Genomic DNA, 21,900 nt, shown 5'->3' on the forward strand with positions numbered 1-21,900 from the left:
AAATATCCTATCGCTGCAAGAAATATAGGAAAGTCTTCAGGCACAGCTCCAGCCTTGCTGAACATCAGAGAAGCCATATTGAGGAAAACCTCAGAAATGTAATGAATGTAGGAAGACTTTTCCAAAGTTCAACCCTTAAACAACATAAGAAAATTCATAACAAAGAGCCACCAAATGTAGTTAGCGTGGTAAATCACACGGAAAGAGTTTACTCCTTCGAGCATCAAAGAGAAGACATTCAATAAATTATACATTTAACAAAAATATTCTGTGCACCTCTATGCCAAAGAACTTCTCACTTGTGAAGATTTCATTATAGTATGGTTTGTACTTGTGAAATATTTGAAAAACTGAAATGTCTATCAATACGGAATAGTATAGAATAGTATAGAATACTATGCAGCAACTGAAAACAATGGGGTAGAATATAGCCCCATGAGGGGTGCTGGGGGGGCTCTGTCAGTTAAGTGGCTGGCTTTTGACTTCAGTTCAGGTCATGACCTCAGGGTCCGGGGATCAAGCCCCACATTGGGCTCCACACTCAGCAGGGAGTCTGCTTGAGGATGTTTTTCTCTATCTCCCTCTCCCCCTTCCCCTCTCCCCAGCTCATGCGCGCGCACTCTCTTCTCTCTCTCTCAAATTAAATAAATAAATCTTTAAAAAAGAAAAGAAAAGAAATATTCCCATGATACCTTAAATTAAAAAAGCAAGTTGCAGGGAGCACCTGGGTGGCTCAGTTGCTTAAGTGTCTTCCTTCAGTTCAGATCATAATCACTGGGTCCTGGGATTGAGCCCCGCTCAGTGGGGAGTCTGCTTGTCCCTCTCCTTCTGCCCCTTTCGCCACTCATGCTCACCCGCTCTCTCTCAAATAAATAAAATCTCTTAAAAATTTTTTTAAAAATTTAAAAAGTTGTAGAAAATTTATATATGATGGTCTTATTTATATTTTTTAAAACGAAGCTTTTTTTGTTTCTACATCTATATTATATACATTCCAAAGGATCTGGAAAAATGAAGGCCAAACATTAACAGCCAAAAAAAAAAAATTTTTTTTAATCAGTGATCTATGCTTTCATCGTAAAAGCTAGAAAAAGAAAAGCAAATTATATCCAAATTAGTTGAGAAAGGAAAAGGTAAAGATAAGAGTAACCAATGAAACAGAAAACAAATAAAAAGTACAGAAAATCAATGAGACAAAAATCTGGTTGTTAGAAAGATCAACAAAACTGATAAAGCTCTAGTCAGACTGATGACAGAAAAAAAGACAACAGTCACAAATTAACAATATCAGGAATGAAAGAAGGGATATCACTACTGATTCAATAAACCAGGCACAACAAACTATGGCTCAAAGGCCAACTCCAGCTACTGTCTATTATTGTAAATAAAGTTTTACTGGAATATAGTTATACTCATTTATTTATATATTGTCCACAGCTGTTTTTGCTCCACAATGGCAGTTTTTTTAAAGATTTTATTTATTTGTTTGAGAGACAGAGTTAGAAAGAGAGAGAGAGAGAGAGCATACGAGCAGGGGGAGAGGGAGAACAAGAGGGAGAAGCAAGCTCCCCTGCAGAGCAGGAAGCCCAACTTGGGGCTCAATTCCAGGACCCCAGATCACAACCCGTGCTGAAGGCCAATGCCCAACCAACTGAGCCACACAGGTACCCCCACAATGGCAGAGATAAGTAGCTGCAACAGGCTTTTATCTTAAGACTCGCAAAGCCTAAAATGTTTACCATCTGGCCCTTTAAGAAAGTTTGCCAACCCCTGGTCTAAGAGAATGTACTTTTGTTTGACTTACTATTAACTAATGAGTAGAGCCTAAATCTGGATGTTAACTCACAGAAGACTGATAAGTTACAAATGATTTTGATTTTTACAGAGATGCAAATTATTTCTGTCTTGTAAAAGATAACCTCAAAAGTTTAAGTAATGAGGCACCTTTTCTTCCCACCCAGCTATTATCTTTATTTCTTTATTCATTCATCCATTCAACAAATATTACGGTGCATCTGTTTCACGCTAGGCATTGCTTTGATGGAGCTTATAATTTAGATGGGGAGACAGAGGTTAAACAGACACAATAATGAATGTAGGAGTGCAAACTAAAGTAAGTACTCTGAAGGAAAGAAATTCAGCCTTTATAGAATAAAGGTAGCTAAATTTGGAATTTACTGAACAGATACATTATTGCATATGTGACATGCTATCAAGATATTCAGTGTAGGGGTGCCTGGGTGGCTTACTCAGTTAAGCGTCCAACTCTTGATTTTGGCTCAGATCATGATCTCAGGGTCATGATCTCAGGGTTGTGAGATCCAGCCCTGTGTTGGGCTCCACACTCAGCGTGGAGTCTGCTTGAGAGTCTCTCTTCTCTTCCTCTGCCCCTCCCCCTACGCACACTCACTTGGTCTCTCGCTCTCTTTCTCAAATAGCAAATACATAAAATCTAAAAAAAAAAAAAAAAAAAGATATTCACTATATGTTGTTTGAAATAAAAAAATATTGGAACTAACTTTTAAACTTCTCAATAGAGAACTGATTAAATAAATTAAAGAAGACCCACGCAGTTACGGGGATGAATAAGGCTACTCTATATAGTACTAGTATGCAGCGATATCCAGGATACACTATGTAGAAAAAGAAAAGTTCAGAGCAGTGTGTCTAGTATGCTACAATTTGTGTGTGGGGGAAAAGAATATAATGTTTATGCATATATATGCATAGACTATTTTTGGAAGAATATTCAAGAAGTTGGCATGGTTGCCTTTAGTAGGGGAAAGGAGGTAGCTCAAGAGACTGAAGAGACTTATTTGTTCACCAAATACCCTTTTTTACCTTTTGAATTTGTACAACGTATATGTATTATCTTTTGAAAGATAAATTTTAAAAATTTAAATAAACAAAAATGTCACTGGCTTCCCACAGGGCTCTTAGAGTGATAACCAAAATCCTTAACATAACCTAAGAAGATCCTGTATGATCTAGACCATGTCTACCTTTCTGGCCCAACCTTGTCGCAGGCTCTCCCTCAGTCATTATGTTCCAACCCACCAGCCTTCTTTCATTCCTCAAAGGACTATGCTCCCTCTCTTAACTGGGCTCTGCACATGCTGCCCCCTCTACTGGGAACTCTCTTATTTCCCTTCTTTACCCAGTTAGCTCCACCTATGAGATTTCAGTTCAACCATCATCTCCTTAGAGAAGCCTCCATGCCAAGTCAGGCCTCTCCATTTATATACTCTTCGGGCCCTGTTGCCTCTTTCCTTTAAAGCAATTATAGCACTTATAAACTTACATTTCTTTGTGTGATCATCTGCTCAGTGTTTTCCCCACCACCACACTGTAAGCTCGAGGATGACACGGCCATGTCTGCTTTGTTTTTTTTTTTATCTCTCACTACTGCACCCCCAATTCTGGCATGGCACTTGACACATTACACTACAGGTGCCCCAAAATATCTTTTTGAATGAATGCACAAATAAAAACATGTATGCATATGGAGGAAACCAGGTGGCTTGGTATCAGGTGGGTCATACTGAAGACATCCAGGTCGATGACAAGACTTCAAAAAGAGATGAGGTCCATATGCCACAATAAATGAGGGGAGTGAATGATGGTTGGTAGATGAGTAATGACTAGGGGTAGGAAGTGGTATAAACCTCAACGAGCAGAACTTTTTCCATGACACTGGAGGAGTACTGTTCCAGAAGTGACAGTGAGGAGAGATGAGGACATCAGTTCCACCTCCAAACTTGGAGGTACATGGGAGTTGGAAGAATGAGCAACCATCGCCTGCAAGCTAAAGGGAAAACCGTGTCTTTCTCCAAGAGAAACCGGGGTCTCAGAACATTCTCCCTATCTAATGTCTTAACTCATAAGTTTCAGTCTAAAGAGGGTTTAATACCTCAATGGATTCTTGTCACAGTGAAAAAGCTGAGAAGGGAGGGGTGGTAAATGTGAGTTGAAAAGCACAAAGTTATACAGGAATGTCAAGTCAGACTCACACAAATCACAACGGTTAAGGCACTTTCTAGCAAGAAAAAAGGAGAGGATGGAAAATTATGATGATGAACTGATGACAGGGTTGCTGCCTATCCATGCTTGGTATAATTGGTGAAAGCTTTGAGGCAAATCACAGAGGATGTCTGTGGAATTTGGGGGAACAGATTTAGACTCAGGGGAAATGGTCAAGGAAATTTGTGGGAATTACAAGGTCAAAGGGAAAGGAGCAAAAAATTCTAATTCCCTGGTTGTTGCTAGCAGCTCTGGTCCAATCCAGATCTTTGAAAGAAGAGGAGATAAAAGTGGGTGTGGAGGGGGAGTTAGCTATAAGACTGGTTTGCCCTGCAAGGGTCTTTTGCTTCCACGGCTCCCTGAAGAATGTCACATAAGCTATACAACTATCTGGTAATATAAAAGAGAAACATCTCAGAACCCAAACACTCCCCCTGCTTTGTGAGGTGACCTGGAAGCCTCAGTTAGAGATCTGATCCATTACTCTGGGCAAGAGAGAGCATGTTCAATGATGGACGGAACAACCTAGGTGTTCACACAGGATGTTTCAGAGTCCCCCTACTTCACTTGGACCTCTTGATTGCTATATTCTTAAAATTATTATTAAAGCTTAGTGATGGGTAAGATCTGAGTCATGTGACTCTTACCTGACAATTTGCTCCTTTGTCTTAGCTCAAGGGAATAGCACCTGGAAAAGGACAAATGGTCCTTATCACTTTGACAGTGACCAGAAGTAAAAGAAATGTGAAGCATAGGGCAGGTTAACTGGCTACGGCATTGCTAAGAAAATTAATCCCAATAGTTCCCAATAAAGAGAGGAGGTACTCCGATCTCTCAGTTCACATGTTTACTTAGTGGGATTTTGACTGACTTATTTTTTTATTAACTGTTATTCAAAAAAATGTTGCTCCATTACGTGTTCAATAATAAAAATATGGGGGGAAAACAGTTCTTTCCCATTCATTTAGTGGATCATCATTATTCCTCTTAGATGGCTAAAAGACATGGGTTCCAGATTCAGCTCTAGGTCCATCACTTACTATAATTTAACCTTTGAAAAGTAACTTAACCTCTCTAAGATTCAATTTTCATTGTTGTTACTCTTGAGAAAAAGAGTTCATCAGAGGAGGAAGCAGGGGAGCATCGGTAGAGTCAATATTGGATTCTAGAAGTAACTTGGATAAAAGGTAAGATGAAAATAAGCTCCAATTTTAGATCAGTTCCTCTCCTGCCCACGCCACCATAGCCTGGCTCTGCTCCCAGGACCTAAGCAAAAGCAATATTAAATCCTTACAAAAGAGGGCTTACATAGAACCTTAGACTGAAAACCCTTTGGGAAAGTCTGGAACTTACTGTTGGTAGGAGCATGTAGAAAGCTTACCCAGGTGGAGTACAGGAGGGCAGAGCCAATCCCTTTCCTTCTAAAGCCAGGACAAAGCAGAGAATACAGAGCTCCCATATGTATTACCTGGAGGAACCCCCAAACTGGAAGCTCTGGAGCTAGCAATGCTCACTTATCATTATCATCTCTCAAAGTACAGAATTCTAATAAATCTAGCACAAAATCTAGACCAGGTTTCATAATTCCAAGTGGCAGAGTGGAAAAGTCTACAGAATATATAAATTATTGCCAGAAGAAGATCATCAAATACTACAGAAAGCCATGAACAACTCCAGAAACACTGAGAGGCAGTGCTGTTGCCTCTGGCATTTGTAAATTTTCCAGCTAATTTGGAAACTGTTCTGGCTGGCAACCAAGAAGGAAGCAGAGACAGAATGCCCACTACCTTAGGAGCCAGACTGTTAAGGTCACTGGGAATTCATACTTGAACCAAATTCATCAAATTGTATCCCAGTGGAAGGGCTGACATGATGGGAATGAGAGTGGAGAGAATGCCCTGCCAGTATTATTTCAAAAAACCAAAAACCAAACAGTTGGTACATTCTTCTGCTGTGGGGGAAGGGGAGCCAAGTTTCTGCGGACAATAATGATTGGTGAGAACATTATATAGGCAAAATTTGCACTTACTTTTAACATTCGTTGAAACTAAAATTCTTTTTTAAAAATCTCACAATTTTATAATACGGCCAAAAATCCATTCAAAGCTTTCCTTTGATGATTATACCTGTCATGAACCAAGCAGTAGAGCAGCAGCCCTAAATCTGGTGGAGTCAGTGACTGAACTCTGCTCCACACCAACTATCTTCCTGCAGCTATAACCTAAAGTATGCGCTCTCTCAGAAGCGCTAGGTCTCGGCCAAGATGGCTGCCATACGGAAAGGAGGCAAGCAGGCACATTATCAATCCCCGAAACAACTCACAGGAACTGTTCAAATACAAACCACCTCAGGGGGCACCCTCCACCTTCCTTTTGACTGTCAGCATGTCTGTCACCTGCACACCCACTAACAAACAAGTACAAAAATGGTTCCAGTGACTCTCCACACCAGTTCTCTCCCGCGGCGGTTAGCACATTCAAAAAGCAAAGCAGAGGAGGTAACTAAATCCTCTGAAGGGCACAGTCAGGTATTATGAAGTTTGGAAAAAGCCAGGGTAATAACCGGTGCCCTCTCTCCTCTTCAAAAGGGCCAACACTTTTTTCCTCAACTGCACACAGGTTAGATTGAAAGGTGGCAGCACCCTCACAAAGCAGCCCTTTGAAAAGAAAATAATTACCATTCATTGCCTTTGCTGTGTGCCTAGCTTTGTTAAGAGCACAGTTTGTTAAATGTGGTGGTGTAGGTGATTTGCTGAAACTAAACTAACTGCTAAATAAGAATCAATAGGCTTTGTGTCCATATTCTGACTCCTTTCCCTTGACTGTATGTTACGTTTCCATTTTTTCCCAAAGACCATTCTGATCAAAGACAAACTCCCCATGGAACCAGGTGCCCCACAGGTATCTCACAGCCACCATTCACGTTAACTCTTGATGATCTGCTAGATGGAAAACAAGCTTCCAGCCACTTGATCCCAAAACCTGAGCGTTGAAGCACTTCTCTGATTAAGAGTACTTCGGAGAGGGACGCCTGGGTGGCTCAGTCAATCATGCATCTGCCTTTGGCTCAGGTCATGATCCCAGGGTACTGGGATCGAGTCCCATGTCGGGCTCCTTGCTCAGTGGGAAGCCTGCTCCCTCTGCCTCCCACTCTCCCTGCTTGTGCTCTGACAAATAAATAAATAAAATCTTAAAAAAAAAAAAAAAAGTACTCTGAAGAGTTAAGTCCCCTCCTGTAAACACTGTCGCTAAAGAAACCTTAAAGGTAGGGGCGTCTGGGTGGCTCAGTCATTAAACGTCTGCCTTCGGGTCCTGGGATTGAGCCCTGCACCAGGCTCCCTACTCAGCGGGAAGCCTGCTTCTTCCTCTTTCACTCCCCCCTGCTTGTGTTCCCTCTCTCACCCTCTCTCTCTGTCAAATAAAAAAATAAAATCTTTAAAAGAAAAGAAAAGAAAAGAAAGAAACCTTAAAGGCAGTGGATTGTGGCAAGTTGCTGAAGAGAAAAACCATAACATCTCTGTAGAAGATGGCAATACTTGTGGGCAAAAGAGGAGGAAAATGTTCTTTTAATCTACCAACCTAAAGCAGAATACTGATATCTTATGGTTAAAGGAACTATGAAAACCACCCTCATTTAATCTTGATTTAATGAAAAAAAAATACATCCAGTCTCCAAGGTGAGGATCATAGAGAACCTTCTGGAAATCTGAGTTAAAAAAACATTGTTTCCAAAAGAAAATTCCATATCAAGATCAACACCCTTATTCCAGCTCACCCATGTTCTGTCCCCCACCCCACAGGTTGAGGCTGTGGCCCCTGAAATAAGACTGCCTGGGTTTGAATCTCTATGCAGCCAACTTAACTAGCTGTGTCATCTTGGGTCATTTTTCTTGGTTTCTTCATGAGTAGAAACAGAAATGATGGTAACAGTACCTAAACTCACAGGGTTATTATAGACATAAAAAAAGGTAAGCTATGCAAAGTACTTAACACACTGCCTGGCATGTAGTTAGAGCTCAGCGTATAATCGCTGCCATGACTTTTGTTGTTACTACACTTCACTTTAGCACAGGCACCACTTCTTCCAGAAAGTCTTCCTTGAGGAGACCTTCACCCCAAGATTCCTCTCTGCGTATCCTCTATCATGGAATTTCTCTCACTGGATCATGTTTGTTGGTCTACCTCACCCACTCTGTCTAAGTGCTCAGGTTGTAATGGTATCTCCGTATTTGTAGGCCCAGTAAAATGCTTGTTTAATTTTAAACATTGACCCACTATTTAAATAAACTCATGCAATTTTTTAAACTAACAAAATCTAGGAAAAGATGTCACCTCCACTGCGGAATTACTTGAGTTGTCATCATTTGAACCAGCTCCTTAATGTTAATTAATTTCCTTGGCTAAAAGGTGGCAGGGACAGAAGAGAAAAGCAAAGCTCCCAGTTCACTAAGAAACGAGAAATGGCTTTCTGAATTAAATTGAAGAGAGCACTGAATGGGAGGCATGAGATGTGCAAAAGAGAAATGGAAGAACAGCCAAATGGATTGAGAAGAGATTGTTGACTCTAATGTAACCAGCTAGAAAAGAGCCTTTCCTGCCTAAACTAAAAAATCCTTTCAAATCACAAAGCAATCTTTGCTCATGAAAGGACCAACCAAAGTTCCGTTCCCCGAGCTATTTCAGGTCACTCCACTTCACTGAAAGGAAAGACAGGCTTTCACCACAGAACTTTCTGAACAAAGTGACAGTGGAGAATGGTTTCCAGTTCACCTAGACAAACGGCCACCCATCATGGATGACATCTAGAGCCATTCAATTTTCCTTCTTTTGAGCACTGATGAGAATGAAAAGAAAAAACTCCTCAAAGTTTTGGTCACCTAGGTGGAAAAGATGGAAACCAGTCAATGCCTCTAGCTTCTACCAGATACCTTTTAAAAAACCAAAAGTTTGCATTAATTGGATACAGTTGCTATTAAGTTTCAAAGACCTATCTGTTAAAGTTTAGTCCAAAGGCATTTTCACAACCAAGCAGGAAGTAAGAGTATTAATATCAAAACACTGGTATAGCTGAAAATAGCTCTCCTGCCATAAAGTCACCAAAAATGATCCAGTCATCAAGGGCTTTATAATATTTAAAGGCAGAATGGAGGCAAATGATTAAAAAAAAAACCAAAAACCAAAGAACGTGTAACTAGGGGGTTATACGGCTGCATATAACATACTCAGAACCTCCTGCTTCGCTTTTTCTCCCACCACCTTATGACTAAAAGACTGGAGAATGCTGTCAGCAAGAAGAGCACGCCTCCAAGCCACAGCATGAAGGAACCCACACCTCTCTAAGTAACACTGGCTTTGTACTTCAAAAAGCACAGGTATCAGAAGATAACAGATAAACTTCGTCCTGTACATAAAAGTGGTTCTAAAGAGAAATTGTTTTTCTATAGAGAAAGCCCCCAGGTATGATGTGATGAATCTTGCAATTCCCTATACGGACCACTTATAGATGTTATTGTTAAAAACCTGCAGTTGACTGCTGTCTCTGACTGCAGGGCTGATAAATTATTTGCATTCGTCACAATCATACCAACCTTTTCTGGAAACCCACACAGTGAACCTTGAATCAGAGCACTGCTTTGTTTTTCAGGAAGGTTTTTAAAATTTTTTGCTGGCTGATTTGGTTTTCTCAAGAGAAGGTCATTTAGAGGACTGTGGCAGAGATATGTAAATTAAATAAAATAGCAGTAAGCTTGCGAGGAAATAAGGAAATAATAGAGCAAACCATGAAGTGCTATTTCAGCAGATATGGCCAATAAAGGAAAAGTTTATGTCAATTTATCCATTAAAAATTTCTCTTTTTGGAGAATTATGTAAGTGTCACTAAAAAAAAAGAAAAAAAAAAAAACACCACCTTGCAGTGGGCTGAACTGGGACATGTGAGGACTCAATACAACCAAGCTTCGAATACTTAAATATCTTAAACCACTTTTTGCTTATAGCAAATAAAATGCAGAGCTACAGATGCTTTCTCATCTGTGTGTAAATGAAAGCAAAACTGTGTGAGTAGTTAGTATTCTTAGAATTTCTGAGAGCCAGTTTATTTAAATTAAATCCAAGCCAATCTGTATCTGTACAGAAATAATTTTCTCAGGGCTCTTATTCTCCAGACTTTACAGAGCTGTACATACTCGTCTCTCCACCTCTCCCTCTGAGATAAAGAAGTGAAAAGAGCTCTGCAGGTTAAAAACCACTTCAAATGAATCTGGGAGAAGGAAGTTCAAAGGGATTAGAATATCACTTGTCTCACCAGCCTGTTATAGAACAGAGTTCAGCTCTTCCCTGCCCGATTCTTTGTGCTCCCATGGCATATCTTGGAATTTATCATGCTTCTTTATGTTTCTATATCTATCTCTGCCTCCATAGTGTGAACTCTCTGATGGCAGGAACTGGGTTTTATTTAGCTGGAGACCCTGTCTGTTGACCTGAATTGTATATATCTACAGTATGTACATAACACCTAGATATTAATTATCATTAAGTGACTTGAATTAAGCAATCTAGAGAAGGTATTAAAAATGCAGTAAGCATATTTTAAGGCACTGAATATAAGACAATGCATACAAAGAACTAGGGATCACAAATATTAGGAAAGTGTAATCTAGTTAAAGTCATCAACATAATGCAGCACCAACATTCAGATAATCTGTCTTGTTTGGTTTATTTACTGTAGTCATGTGGCCCTTAATAGACTTCATTTTGGTGACATGTACTTACAAGTGTCTTTCTCTTATACCTCCATTTTCAAATTCATTGTAATACACAATCTCCTGACAGAAATAAAAATTGGGGCAAGATGGTCAACACCTCTCACTACCAAATCATCCAGTATGGACTCCCTCTAGCCACAGAGAAACTGGCCTTTTCTTATCATCATCTGTAAAACAGCAATATTACTCTGCTGCTTCAAAAGTGACATTAGTTCTGAGCAGGGCAATAAGGATATCCAAATGTGTGTCTCACACACACACTCCCCACAGACACATAGGAAAACCCTTGAAAACACATCACACACAGGGCCTTCGCTCTTTACCTTGTCCTCCCCACTGACAGAGGCAGCCATGCTGCCAAGGCAGCAACCCCCACGTGAAGTATGAAAGAGTGGAGGCGAAACAGCTCAATCAAAACAGCGTGGAAAGGAAAGGAGGGTATGCTTGTCAGTGAAAGTCTCCGTGGAAAGGCCAGACAACTTCTGCTTCTGCCTCGACCATCCTGGGCAATCAACCCTGCTCAAGGTCTGCTTAGCGGAGCTGAGAGGCCAAGCCCTCCCTTTAACCTTTCACAGAAGAGGTAACATGAAAATTCACCCTGTTATCTGAAAAGTGCATTGTGAGAAATGTCAGGGTGCGGCTTATAAGCATACCCTGGAGAGCAAAGCTGAGAGCGATTTTGAAATGAGCAGTTAGAGACTGCTGAAACAGAACGCGCAGGTAGGGGAGAGCTCCGCACTGCTCCTGCACTTGGGGCTGTTTTGCTTCGGGCTAAAGGCCACAGACTGACCCAGCAGGATGCAGATTACTCAACTTTCTGAAATGGCATCGGGCTCTTCAGCTTCTCTCTCCATTTATTCTGATTAAGACCCACTCATTTTACCTGGCCCACTTCCGTAAGCCTCCAGCTAACTCAGGTTACCCCCACTTAAGGACAATAAACACGGAGCTGTGTTCTCACACACAACACAGATACACACAGACGCAGAGGAGTCACTTCTTTGAAAAGCCAGTCCTTTCAAAATTTTAAGTCTGAATCTGAAATTAGAGTAGAGAAGGAAAACCAGATCAATATAAACTCCCCATCTCCCAGGTTTGATAATACCAGTCGTTCCCCCTATTACCTAAAAGTGAGAGAATCCGTGAGCACACATTTATTTCAAACGCAAATGTGCTGCTGGATTAGAATCAAAGCATAATGTGAAGCCAGTTGGAAGAAAGACAGCATTCCTCAAAATCCTGTCATTCACTGGGAGGGTTTGAAAAGGGGAACTGGGGTGAGCTATACCGGGCACTCACCGCAGCGGAAGTCTGCAGTTGGTGGGGTCAGATAGGCCTTGGCCAGCATTCCTCTATGCTTTTGTTTCTCCTAGAACAGTGTCTGCGATGGTTAATGCACCCTTCAGGGACATTCTTAACTCCTGCTTATCTTAAGGTATTTTAGTTTCTTTTTGTGATTAACCAGAGAAGTTCAGAATCTGTAGAATTTGGTGCTTGCCTGAGGCTAAGCATTGGAACCGTTCACCAGAGGGTCTGAGTAACCAACCTGATGCCAAAAAGACAGGAGCACACTGATGCAGAAAAGAGTTTCAAGAGCTGACTGGCTAGGTATATCTAATACTTACTATGAAGTCACCAGAGGACAAACACTTCCAAGAGGTAAAGGCTGCAGCCGTCGCACTTTCCCAAATCTCCAGATAACCACCCTCCCCGCTTATTTGGGGACATGGGTTATTAATGGTGGAGAGAGTAGGCTGGATCAAAAAGGAAAGCTGGAAACATATTGTACTGTAGACAGGAGCTTCACCTACACAATTCTTAGCAGAAGGTCACTCTATTGAGGCCAGACATCAAATTGCCTTGTCTCCTATATTTCTAGGATTTTGCAGAGAAGACTGGGTTTCCACTGTCACTGAATTACCCTGGGACCCTAGGGAGGCATTAGCCTCTTTCAAGGGAAACTTGATACCAGTTTACACCATCCCTTTCAAAGAGATTTCCTGTTCCCTAGGAATGGCAAAGGAATCACCACACTGCAAGCTCCAGGAGCACAGAGACCATGTCTGTCTTACCACTGCATTTCTAATGCCTAGGATTGTAGGTACACAATAAATGTATTTCAAAGGAAGGGACTAACTCTGGCAAGCTACTTCAGACACAATATCCAAAAGTGCTATTGAATCAGCCCCAGTCAAAGCAATAACCAGGCCTAGCACAAGGCCTTGCCAAGCATGGGTACATCATCAGTTTGGGGGAAAGTGAATTGGGGCTGAGGGCCAGATGCTGTCATGATAGCATAACAGAGTCCTCTTCCAGAGGAAAAGTATCCCTGGCTAAAAGAGGAAACAAGTAGTCAGTCTTGCTCCTCAGTGGCATGTTATAAGTATGGAAAACATACAAGATAGCTCATTCTGTCACGGCATGGCTTCAACCAACCTCAGGCCTATAAAGCCATATGAATGGAGGTTTCCTTTTCCTGACAATGCAGAAAGGCCAGCTGCCTGCCTGCATTCTACTTCTAAAAAAATGTGGGAACTGAGATCCACTGGGCGGAGGTAAAAGAAGCTAGCAGAGACCTCAAACCTGCTGCCCACTGAGTCATCTTAGGGTTAGAGAAGAGTTTAATCGAATAGGATTTTACATTATCATTTTATAATGACTACTGTTAACACTTGCTGAACTGTTATTTACGCACCTGGGAGTAGGTGAAATATTTGTGTGAACATTTTATTTAGTCCTCAGAACAATCCTATGAGAGATACTGTCATTCTCATTTTGTAGATGAGAAACCTGGGTTTCAGTTAACACCACCCAGTATATGAGAGAACCAGGACTTGGCTGATGAATAGGTAGGTAGTCAAGACCCATTCTTGTAACTTCTCTCTAAAATTTATCCATTACTGCCTGAAATCAAAAGTGGCTCAAGGATCTTAACCACACAGGCTGACTTTTCTTAATGAAGCTCTTGGATGAAAGATCAGAAAGAAAGTTGAAAAGGCAAGCCCTCAAACCAAGAGCTACGCATTTTGACCCGAACTTCTCAATAGTACTCATCTGAGACTCCAAACACTAACCACACACACAGTTCTGGATCATGTTCCTACCATTTCCACACGATACCATGAATTGGAAGATGTTCCAATCAGTAAGATTTTTATGCAAATCTCCAAAATCAGCCCAAAGGCTTGCTTTGGCCCTGCAATTGTTATTTTGTTTTTATTAATCCCTCCACTTTTATTATTCCCTCCCTTGAGGAATTCCTGATGCAAGTCCATTTCAGACAGCTTTTAAATCACATTGGATTTACTGCCCAATTATGCCATTTTCTTATCCCTCTTCACTTCACACAAGTTAGGAAATAAATTTGGGTTTGCATTATGTTTCTGAAGGGCAAAAAGTACCCACCAAAATTATACTCCAAGATACACAGCAAGACTTAAAATGATTATCTTTTACTGAAGAGTGTTTAAGCAAGACACAATTACTTCATTTCACTGGGAGAAAGGTTAATTTTAGAGGATATTCACTGATCTTAGGTCAATTAAATTGTGATATAACAAGATCCCAAAGACTTGCTCGATGCTAGCTGAATTTTAGAATCAAAAAGCTTGCACAGTTTGTGTTAACAACCAGAAAACTCTACCTTTCTCCAGCTGCCATATACTCATTATCCTACAATCTGAGGAGACAGATTTAGGATTAATAATTTATCACCTTCCTGTACAGCAATATAGTTACGAATATAGGACAGTTTGGCAGGAGAAAGTTCCTGCTGAAGGCTCATCACTATGAGATATATTCCATTAGTCATCCACCTTAAATTAGGAGCCCAGCAAGAAGAACAGAGATATAATGCCCCCTAAAAAGTCTCCTGAAAATGCTTTTCTCCTAAAGATACGACCAATGCATGGTCAAAATATATTACTCTCTTAAAAGAAAAAGATACCACTTGGTCTGTCTGGTACTGTAGCCCTCAAGTACAACCAAAGGGTAGGGGCAAAGGAGGAAACTGAGTTCAGGTGACTTCTGTCTGCCAGGGGCAAATGCAGGCAGTTATGAGAACAAAAAGAGAATGACAACTAGTGGGGAAAAGACTTCTTGCTAAACCAGAAGCTGCCTTTGTCCCATCTGCAGTCTCTATGGGGAGTTGAGGGTTCCACCCAGAGTTTGGGACTAATTAAAAAATAAAATACGTCAGGGATGCCTGGCCGCCTCAGTCAGTATAGAGGTGACTCTTGATCTCGGAGACTGTGAGTTCAAGACCCATGCTGGGTGTAGAGATTACTTAAAAAATAAAAAACAAAAAATAAAAAATACGGCTGAGGTAAATGGAGATCAAAATATCATCTTTATAGGGGCACCCAGGCGGCATAGTCGCGTAAGCATCTGACTCTTGTTCCGGCTCAGGTCACGTTCGCAGGGTTGTGACGTTGAGCCCAGTGTGGCGCTCCACCCTCAGCACACGTTCTCCTTAAGATTCTCTTCTCCCTCTGCCCCTCCCCCCACATACACACTCTTGCTTGCATGTGTGCTCACTAAGATAAAAAAATATATCATCTTCAAAATAAGTGATGACTGGAGAACACAGCTTAGATGTACAGTCACAAATGGGCTTTCTAATACTTAATTAAACTTAGCCAATCGGACACATGCAGGCTGTCCTGGCATGGGCAGACCAGTTAGAGCATGGCAGGGAGAGAGCACATGCCAATCCTGAAGACTGGCCATTCCATACAACTGGATTCTTTTCCAATCTCACCCATCAGGAAAAAATCACTCTTCCATTCAGGGAGAGAACAAAGGCAGAAAAAAGAGCAAAGATTACCTTCCAAATACTGTTTCCCTCCTAGGAAGTGACGTGCCCATTTAACGAGCCCAGATTGAAAAACAGAGTAGGAAAGAACAATTCTCAACATGTATATTCCAACGTGGTGCTATTTCCAGCATTATCTTCAGGTTAACCCCAAACCTTTATTGCCACCTACTATGTGCTAAATGCTAGGTATGTAACTATGATTAAGACAGTTTAATGAAGCAGACACATAAGTGATCAATCCTAGTAGCTGTCTACTCCCAGCCACGTCTGCTAGGATTACTTAAGTTACTGACTTAGAACAGAGGTTACTCCTTGGCATACCTGGTACCAGACTCACCACCTACCGTAAATACCTATAAAACTGGACAGAATACACAGACAAGTGTTTTTACTCAGGAGATGACAGGCGGTATAGGCTACAATCCCCAAGAGAGAGGAAACTTGAAGTGAGCCCTACAACTGCCCAGTTCTCTGTTAAGGGACAACTTCCCAATCACAGCACCAAAAGCTGGAACCCGAAGAGAACACAGGGGTCTCACTGAGCCCCGGAAGCAGAGTTCTGAATTCGGCTAGACCTGCAGTGGTGAGACTTTGGAGAGGAAGGAGCTGTGAGAAGAGGGAGCCCCAGAAGTCCTTTGGGAGGGTTCCCTGCCAGGATGAGGACTAGAATGTAAAGGTACAGGGCAAGACCCGAGGTTTATTAGATAGTAGATGTTACAGGGCTGAGAGGGAAACAGAATCACTAGAGGTCAAGCAGTGCTGGGGGGGGGGGGGGGGGCAGGAAAAAGAGCACTTTGGAACTTGACTCTGCCAGAGCAAAGAAATCACATGAACACCACAGACCGGCAGACACCAGAAAGGCCTCACCTTAGGATTAAGGACCACACTTTAGAGCAAGACCTCCTCTGAATCTCCCCTCAACACAGCCTAAAACCACACAGTATATAGCATGGTATAAGAGAGATGTACAGACCCCACGAGAACATAAAGGGTAAGTTCAAACCAGGGGCCTCAAGGAACATGTCAGAAAGGAGCTTATGTTTACCTGCATCAGAATCCCTCAGTGAGAACAGTTAACAGTAAATGCCGAGGAACAGAGCACTCTGCATGGAAGCATGAGACGGGACTCTACGAACAGTGATTCGAACGTGGAGGAGAGAAAGGAGTGTGGCATGACTCAGGGATTTCTACCTCGGAATGCAAGTGGAGGTGGTCTTTTCACTGTTATAGGGAATACAGAAGGAAGAGAGGCAAAGGACCACGGGTTTGGTCTTGATACATTAAGTTAGAGGTAGCTGGGAGACATCCAGTTGGAAAAGTGTGACATACGTGGCTGTGTGCTCTGGAAAGGAGTAAACAAACAGCTATGGATTTGGGAGTCAAGAGCACACAGGTTACAGTTGTGAGAAAAAATGAGGTTGCTCAGGGGGAGCACTAAAGAGTGAGACAAGAAAGGGTAGAAACAGAACGCTGAAGAACAAAACATTGAAAGAACAAGCTGACAAGGGAAGTGAGGGAAGAATGATTAGAAAGTGCAGCGCATCGGCTGGAAGGGAAACAGAGAAGGGCACTGCGTCCCTCTGTCTTTTCACCTGCCATGGCACAGGTCTTAAACATCCATCTCCCTCACGAAACTGGGAGTTCTTCTAGGGCAGGAAGTGTACTGTGTTGTTCTGATCTTTATTACCCTCATTCCTAGCCCAGGACCAGACTGCTAGTAAGTTCTCAAAAACTGGTTCTGAATTGAACACTTGTTCTCTGAACTTACTTATTACCTCATTGTGTAATTTACCTCCCAGCAGCAGGGGAACATCAGTACAAGTGTTCATAGCCAATTGTTAGCTTTAGGCCTACAGAAGCTTCTGTGACTCTTCATGGTTTAGGTTTCCAATGCTGGTTCAGGCCCTCTCACCTCCCACACACATGCAGACAGAACTCTTGAGATGTACATATTCTTTCTTTAGATATGTTAGCATATTTGTGAATATTCGAATCGATTTTGTTTCTCTCAAAGGCATTGTGTCTCCTTAAGGTAGCTTCATGTACCTCTGCTCTGAGTGTGTTAATTTGAAACTCTCAAATGACAGATGATGTTAATGTTAAAGTTTAATTCTCAAAGAACAATTCCCTTATTTCTCATTTATTAATTTATTCAGTCAACAAATATTTTTATGGTGAACCTACTATCTGCCAAACACTCAGTACTTGCTGGGAATACCTAGTATAAGTAAAACAGGCAAAACGTCTGCCGTTAAGAATTTGATATCTAGGGGCGCCTGGGTGGCTCAGTCGTTGAGCGTCTGCCTTCGGCTCAGGGCGTGATCCCAGAGTTCTGGGATCGAGCCCCACGTCAGTCTCCTCCGCTGGGAGCCTGCTTCTTCCTCTCCCACTCCCCCTGCTTGTGTTCCCTCTCTCGCTGGCTGTCTCTATCTCTATCGAATAAATAAATAAAATCTTTAAAAAAAAAAAAGAATTTGGTATCTACTGCAGGACTTTCCAAATTCTTGGGAGTCACCTCACTTTCGTCTACAGATACTGATAATCCCCAAGTCCAAAATGCTATTTTTAAGCCATTTAACAATAACATTAAACAGAAAAACAGTGGTTCAATGGTCCATAAGGAAAACACAGAGCATCTTTTGTCAGACAAATTGTAATGACTGCTTTCTAGCGGTGGGCTTCGGCGCTGAACCCGGAAGTTGAAATCAAAAAGAAGCCCACTGTACATAAGCCAGTGGGTGCCTAGGGTTCTGCTAGGGATGGAGTAAACTGCCAAGTGGTAAACAGGAATTACAAGGGAGCTGCCTTACTTTGGTTAGTTTTTCAGGAATAATGCATACAATCCATAAGCTAAATGACAACAGCAAACAATCAAGAATGTATTTTATTAGAGAAATCTTAAAAGCTCCGTTAAAAATGAAACAAACTCACAAGTAGATAAAACTGACTCAGGCTGCCAATGCCAGGTTTTTGCTGCTATTATTTTGTTGTTGCCTTTTCAGGTTTCAGGTAGGTTTTTTCCTCCCCCCTATTAAAAAAAGTTATACATATACACAGAAAAAAGATCTGGAAAACACAAAAACTATACAGAAATAATAATTCCACCATTCAAAAAATATATAAACATTTAATTATGTATCTTGTTTCAGACTTTCTATTATATAAAAGTATTTTTCTCTTTTCACATAATGGGCACCATTGTGAATATGCAGTTGTATATCCTGCTTTTATCCCTGAACATTAAGAGCATTTCCCACGTACTTAGTCTTCTAACCTGTGAATTGAAGTTGGATAATATTTCACATGTGGACATGCCACGATCTTACCACGCTCCTACTGTTGGGCAGGTTGTGGCAATGTTTTGCAACATAAAATAAATGAGTGTTGATGAATGTTCTCATTCACAACCATCTCAATATATCCTTAAGATAAATTCCTAAAGGGGAAATTACAAGGGTCAAAAGATATTAACTTTTTAAGGATCTTGATACCTATGCCCGAAGTTCTCCGTTCCAACTTCCCAGCACAGCATGAGGGCAACCACATAGCCCGCAGGCGTCACTGAATATATTTACTTTGACCTTCATCAATATGATAAGCTAAACAAAGATCTCTCATTTTAATCTGCGGTTCTCTGGGGGCACCCGGCTGGCTCAGTGGTGGAGCATGGGACTCTTATCTTGGGATTGTGAGTTTGACCCCCACGTTGGGCACCACGATTACTCAATTTAAAAAAAAATTTAATCTGCAGTTCTTTGGTTAGTAATGAGAATGTACATTTTTTAGATGCTTACAAATCATTTTAATTTCTTATTTCTCTCTCTTTGTATGTCGTTTATTTTTTCTATTAAGATATTAGTACGTTTGTTAAAAAACTGATGTGAAAAAGCTCTGATAAGTTAAAATATATAAGAAATCTGTCTGTCATGTGTTACCTGCATGTTCCCTCAGTTTGAACACACATGGTTCTTGGTTCTTCCATGGCAGAAGCTTCAAACTTCTCTAAAATGAAACTGGTGTGATCTAATCCCCGCCAGAACCACTCCCAACAATACCACTTTTGCACTTCTATACTCAATCTGCTCACCGTTGGTGTTTTTAAGCACCAAGCTGAGGGGATACTAAAGCCTAGCCCAGTGAACCCACAGTACTCCGTTTAACCAAGGCTGCACTACAAATACAGAAATACTCAGAAATGCTTCTCCCTCCCCTGTACGTGGAACTCCTCAACTAACAAGCTGCTCATCATGATTCAATGCAAAAAACTGTCTTTGGTCCTCCAAAAGATTACCTGTGGTTGGAAGGCAGAGTAGCAGAAGAAAAACAGCACGGGCTATTGAGTGAACAGACCTAGATTTAGACTCCTGGCTCTGTTGTGTTCTTGCTGTGTGATCCTGGTCAAGTCATTCTGCCTCTCTGGGCCTCAATTTCTTTATGGATAAAATGAGACTAAAACTATCTGTTTTAGGATTGTCATGGGGATTCGGTGAGATAAGATATGTAATGTTTATAACCAAGGGCCTGGTATTTGGTAGGTACTCTTCAAAAAATGCGATTTTCCTACTCTGATAGTGCTAAATCAGTTACTTATTTAACACAAATGATCTTACATAAAATGTTGGCCTGAAATAGTTAGCTGTCCCAGCAAAGCATCATCTGGGTAAAAAAACATTTAGGTCAGCTTTCTGTCAACTGCAATTTTCACTGCTATAATTATGCAATCATCAACCACCACTGCAGGACAACAAAAACCCCAAAGCTGATGTTACCGAAATTGCTAAATACAGTAATTACTTGATTCTCTAGATCGTGACCACCCATTCCTTTAGGAAAGCAACAGAAATCTATGGATTTATAGGGAGCAAAAGGCTGATTAGTTATCCCAGACAGTGGACTCTACAACACAAGGCTTTTGTCACTGCCCAGAATGGCAGGATACTGAGAAGTCTTTCTGAAACTGCTGTTCTCTCACATTCCATACTCCAAGAAGAACAATGTCAACAGAAGAATTGAAAGAAAGAAATGACAGAAAGAAAGAGGACTCTTTGAAATTTAACCTTCTTCACACTCTTTCCTGGCAAGAGGTTCTAGCTTGGGGAAATAATCTCTAGGAGGAAAGCATACTTTATGAAATCTATCAGCATAACCCCTTTCTATAGAAAAAGCAAGGAACACATTCTTCCTACAAGTGAAGATTCCTTTAGGAAAGGAAAGGAAGCAAAGTATCATTTACTAAGCACCTATGTTCACAGGGCTGTAGAACACACTTTAATTACAGTGTCTCTCATATCAAGCTGTGAGGCAAATCTTATCCTTCTTCACAGACAAAAGGTAACTTGCTCAAGGTTTCATAGTTATTAAGTAAAAACATCCAGCTCCAGGACCCAGGTCTTTCCAATTTTCAAATGTTTTTCTTTTCATTACACCTTCACCAAATCTTAAAATGATCATGCCAATCCCTCTTTACAAAAAAGAACCCAATTTTAATTGTGTTTCCAAAACAAATAAACCCAACAAACTAAGTGTCCACCAAAAGGATGACCACTGGGACGCCTGGGTGGCTCACTCGGTTAAGCATCTGCTTTTGGCTCAGGTCATGATCCTGGGGTCCTGAGATTGAGCCCCACATGGAGCCCCACACAGGGTTCCTTGCTCAGCAGGGAGCCTGCTTCTCCCTCTGCCTTCCACTTCCCATGCTTGTGTGCTCGCTCTCTCTCTCTGACAAATAAGTAAATAAAATCTTAAAACAAAACACAAAAGGATGACCATTTCTGTCAATGAACAGATTACTTTTCTGCCTCCTACTAGTCTTTAATATGAACTGATTCACAAAGAGTGCCCTTTATATCTTAAATCTATGAAGAAAATGGTACCTGTTGACAACCACAGAGCACTGAAGCAGAAGCAAGTATAAAACAGGTACAGGCTTCTCAACCATTTCATGGATATCTGCCAACAAGATCCAAAAAAAATCCAGGAAGCAGGGCTTGGCTTGACTCCCAGCCTCCTCTCCATGGCCTTCCAGACAGGCGGAACCAGTTCACTATAAAGACAAAAAGGGAAGAAATTATATGCCAAGTAATTAATAATTGATTCCTGGAAATGTAGAGTGCTAGAGAATGTGACAGATTAGGGGGAAGAGAAATTTCAAGTTTGTCTTTCACTGCTCATACCTGCCCGTAAAATTTAAACCTGAGCCTTGACAAAGCCTATAATTATCAGGATAAAAACATAGCAAGGGATATGAAATGAACCCACTGTAAAACTGAAAGACTTTACATTCTATTATTTTCTAAGCTAA

The 21,900-nt window shown here is 41.2% G+C and overlaps 1 protein-coding gene across 5 annotated transcripts in view; it reads right to left on the reverse strand.

The window, feature by feature from the left end:
- KIAA0319L (KIAA0319 like) overlaps positions 1-21,900 on the reverse strand; it is an 88,815-nt gene that overhangs the window by 64,023 nt on the left and 2,892 nt on the right. For all 5 annotated transcript variants that reach the window (XM_026516695.4, XM_026516694.4, XM_026516696.4 and 2 more), the window contains exon 2: positions 21,473-21,642. In XM_026516695.4, the coding sequence (XP_026372480.1) occupies positions 21,473-21,614 (142 nt within the window). In that variant the 5' untranslated portion in view covers positions 21,615-21,642. The remainder of the gene's footprint in view (positions 1-21,472; positions 21,643-21,900) is intronic.

The sequence above is a fragment of the Ursus arctos genome, unplaced genomic scaffold (genome assembly GCF_023065955.2).
Source record: "Ursus arctos isolate Adak ecotype North America unplaced genomic scaffold, UrsArc2.0 scaffold_32, whole genome shotgun sequence".
Lineage (NCBI taxonomy): Eukaryota > Metazoa > Chordata > Mammalia > Carnivora > Ursidae > Ursus > Ursus arctos.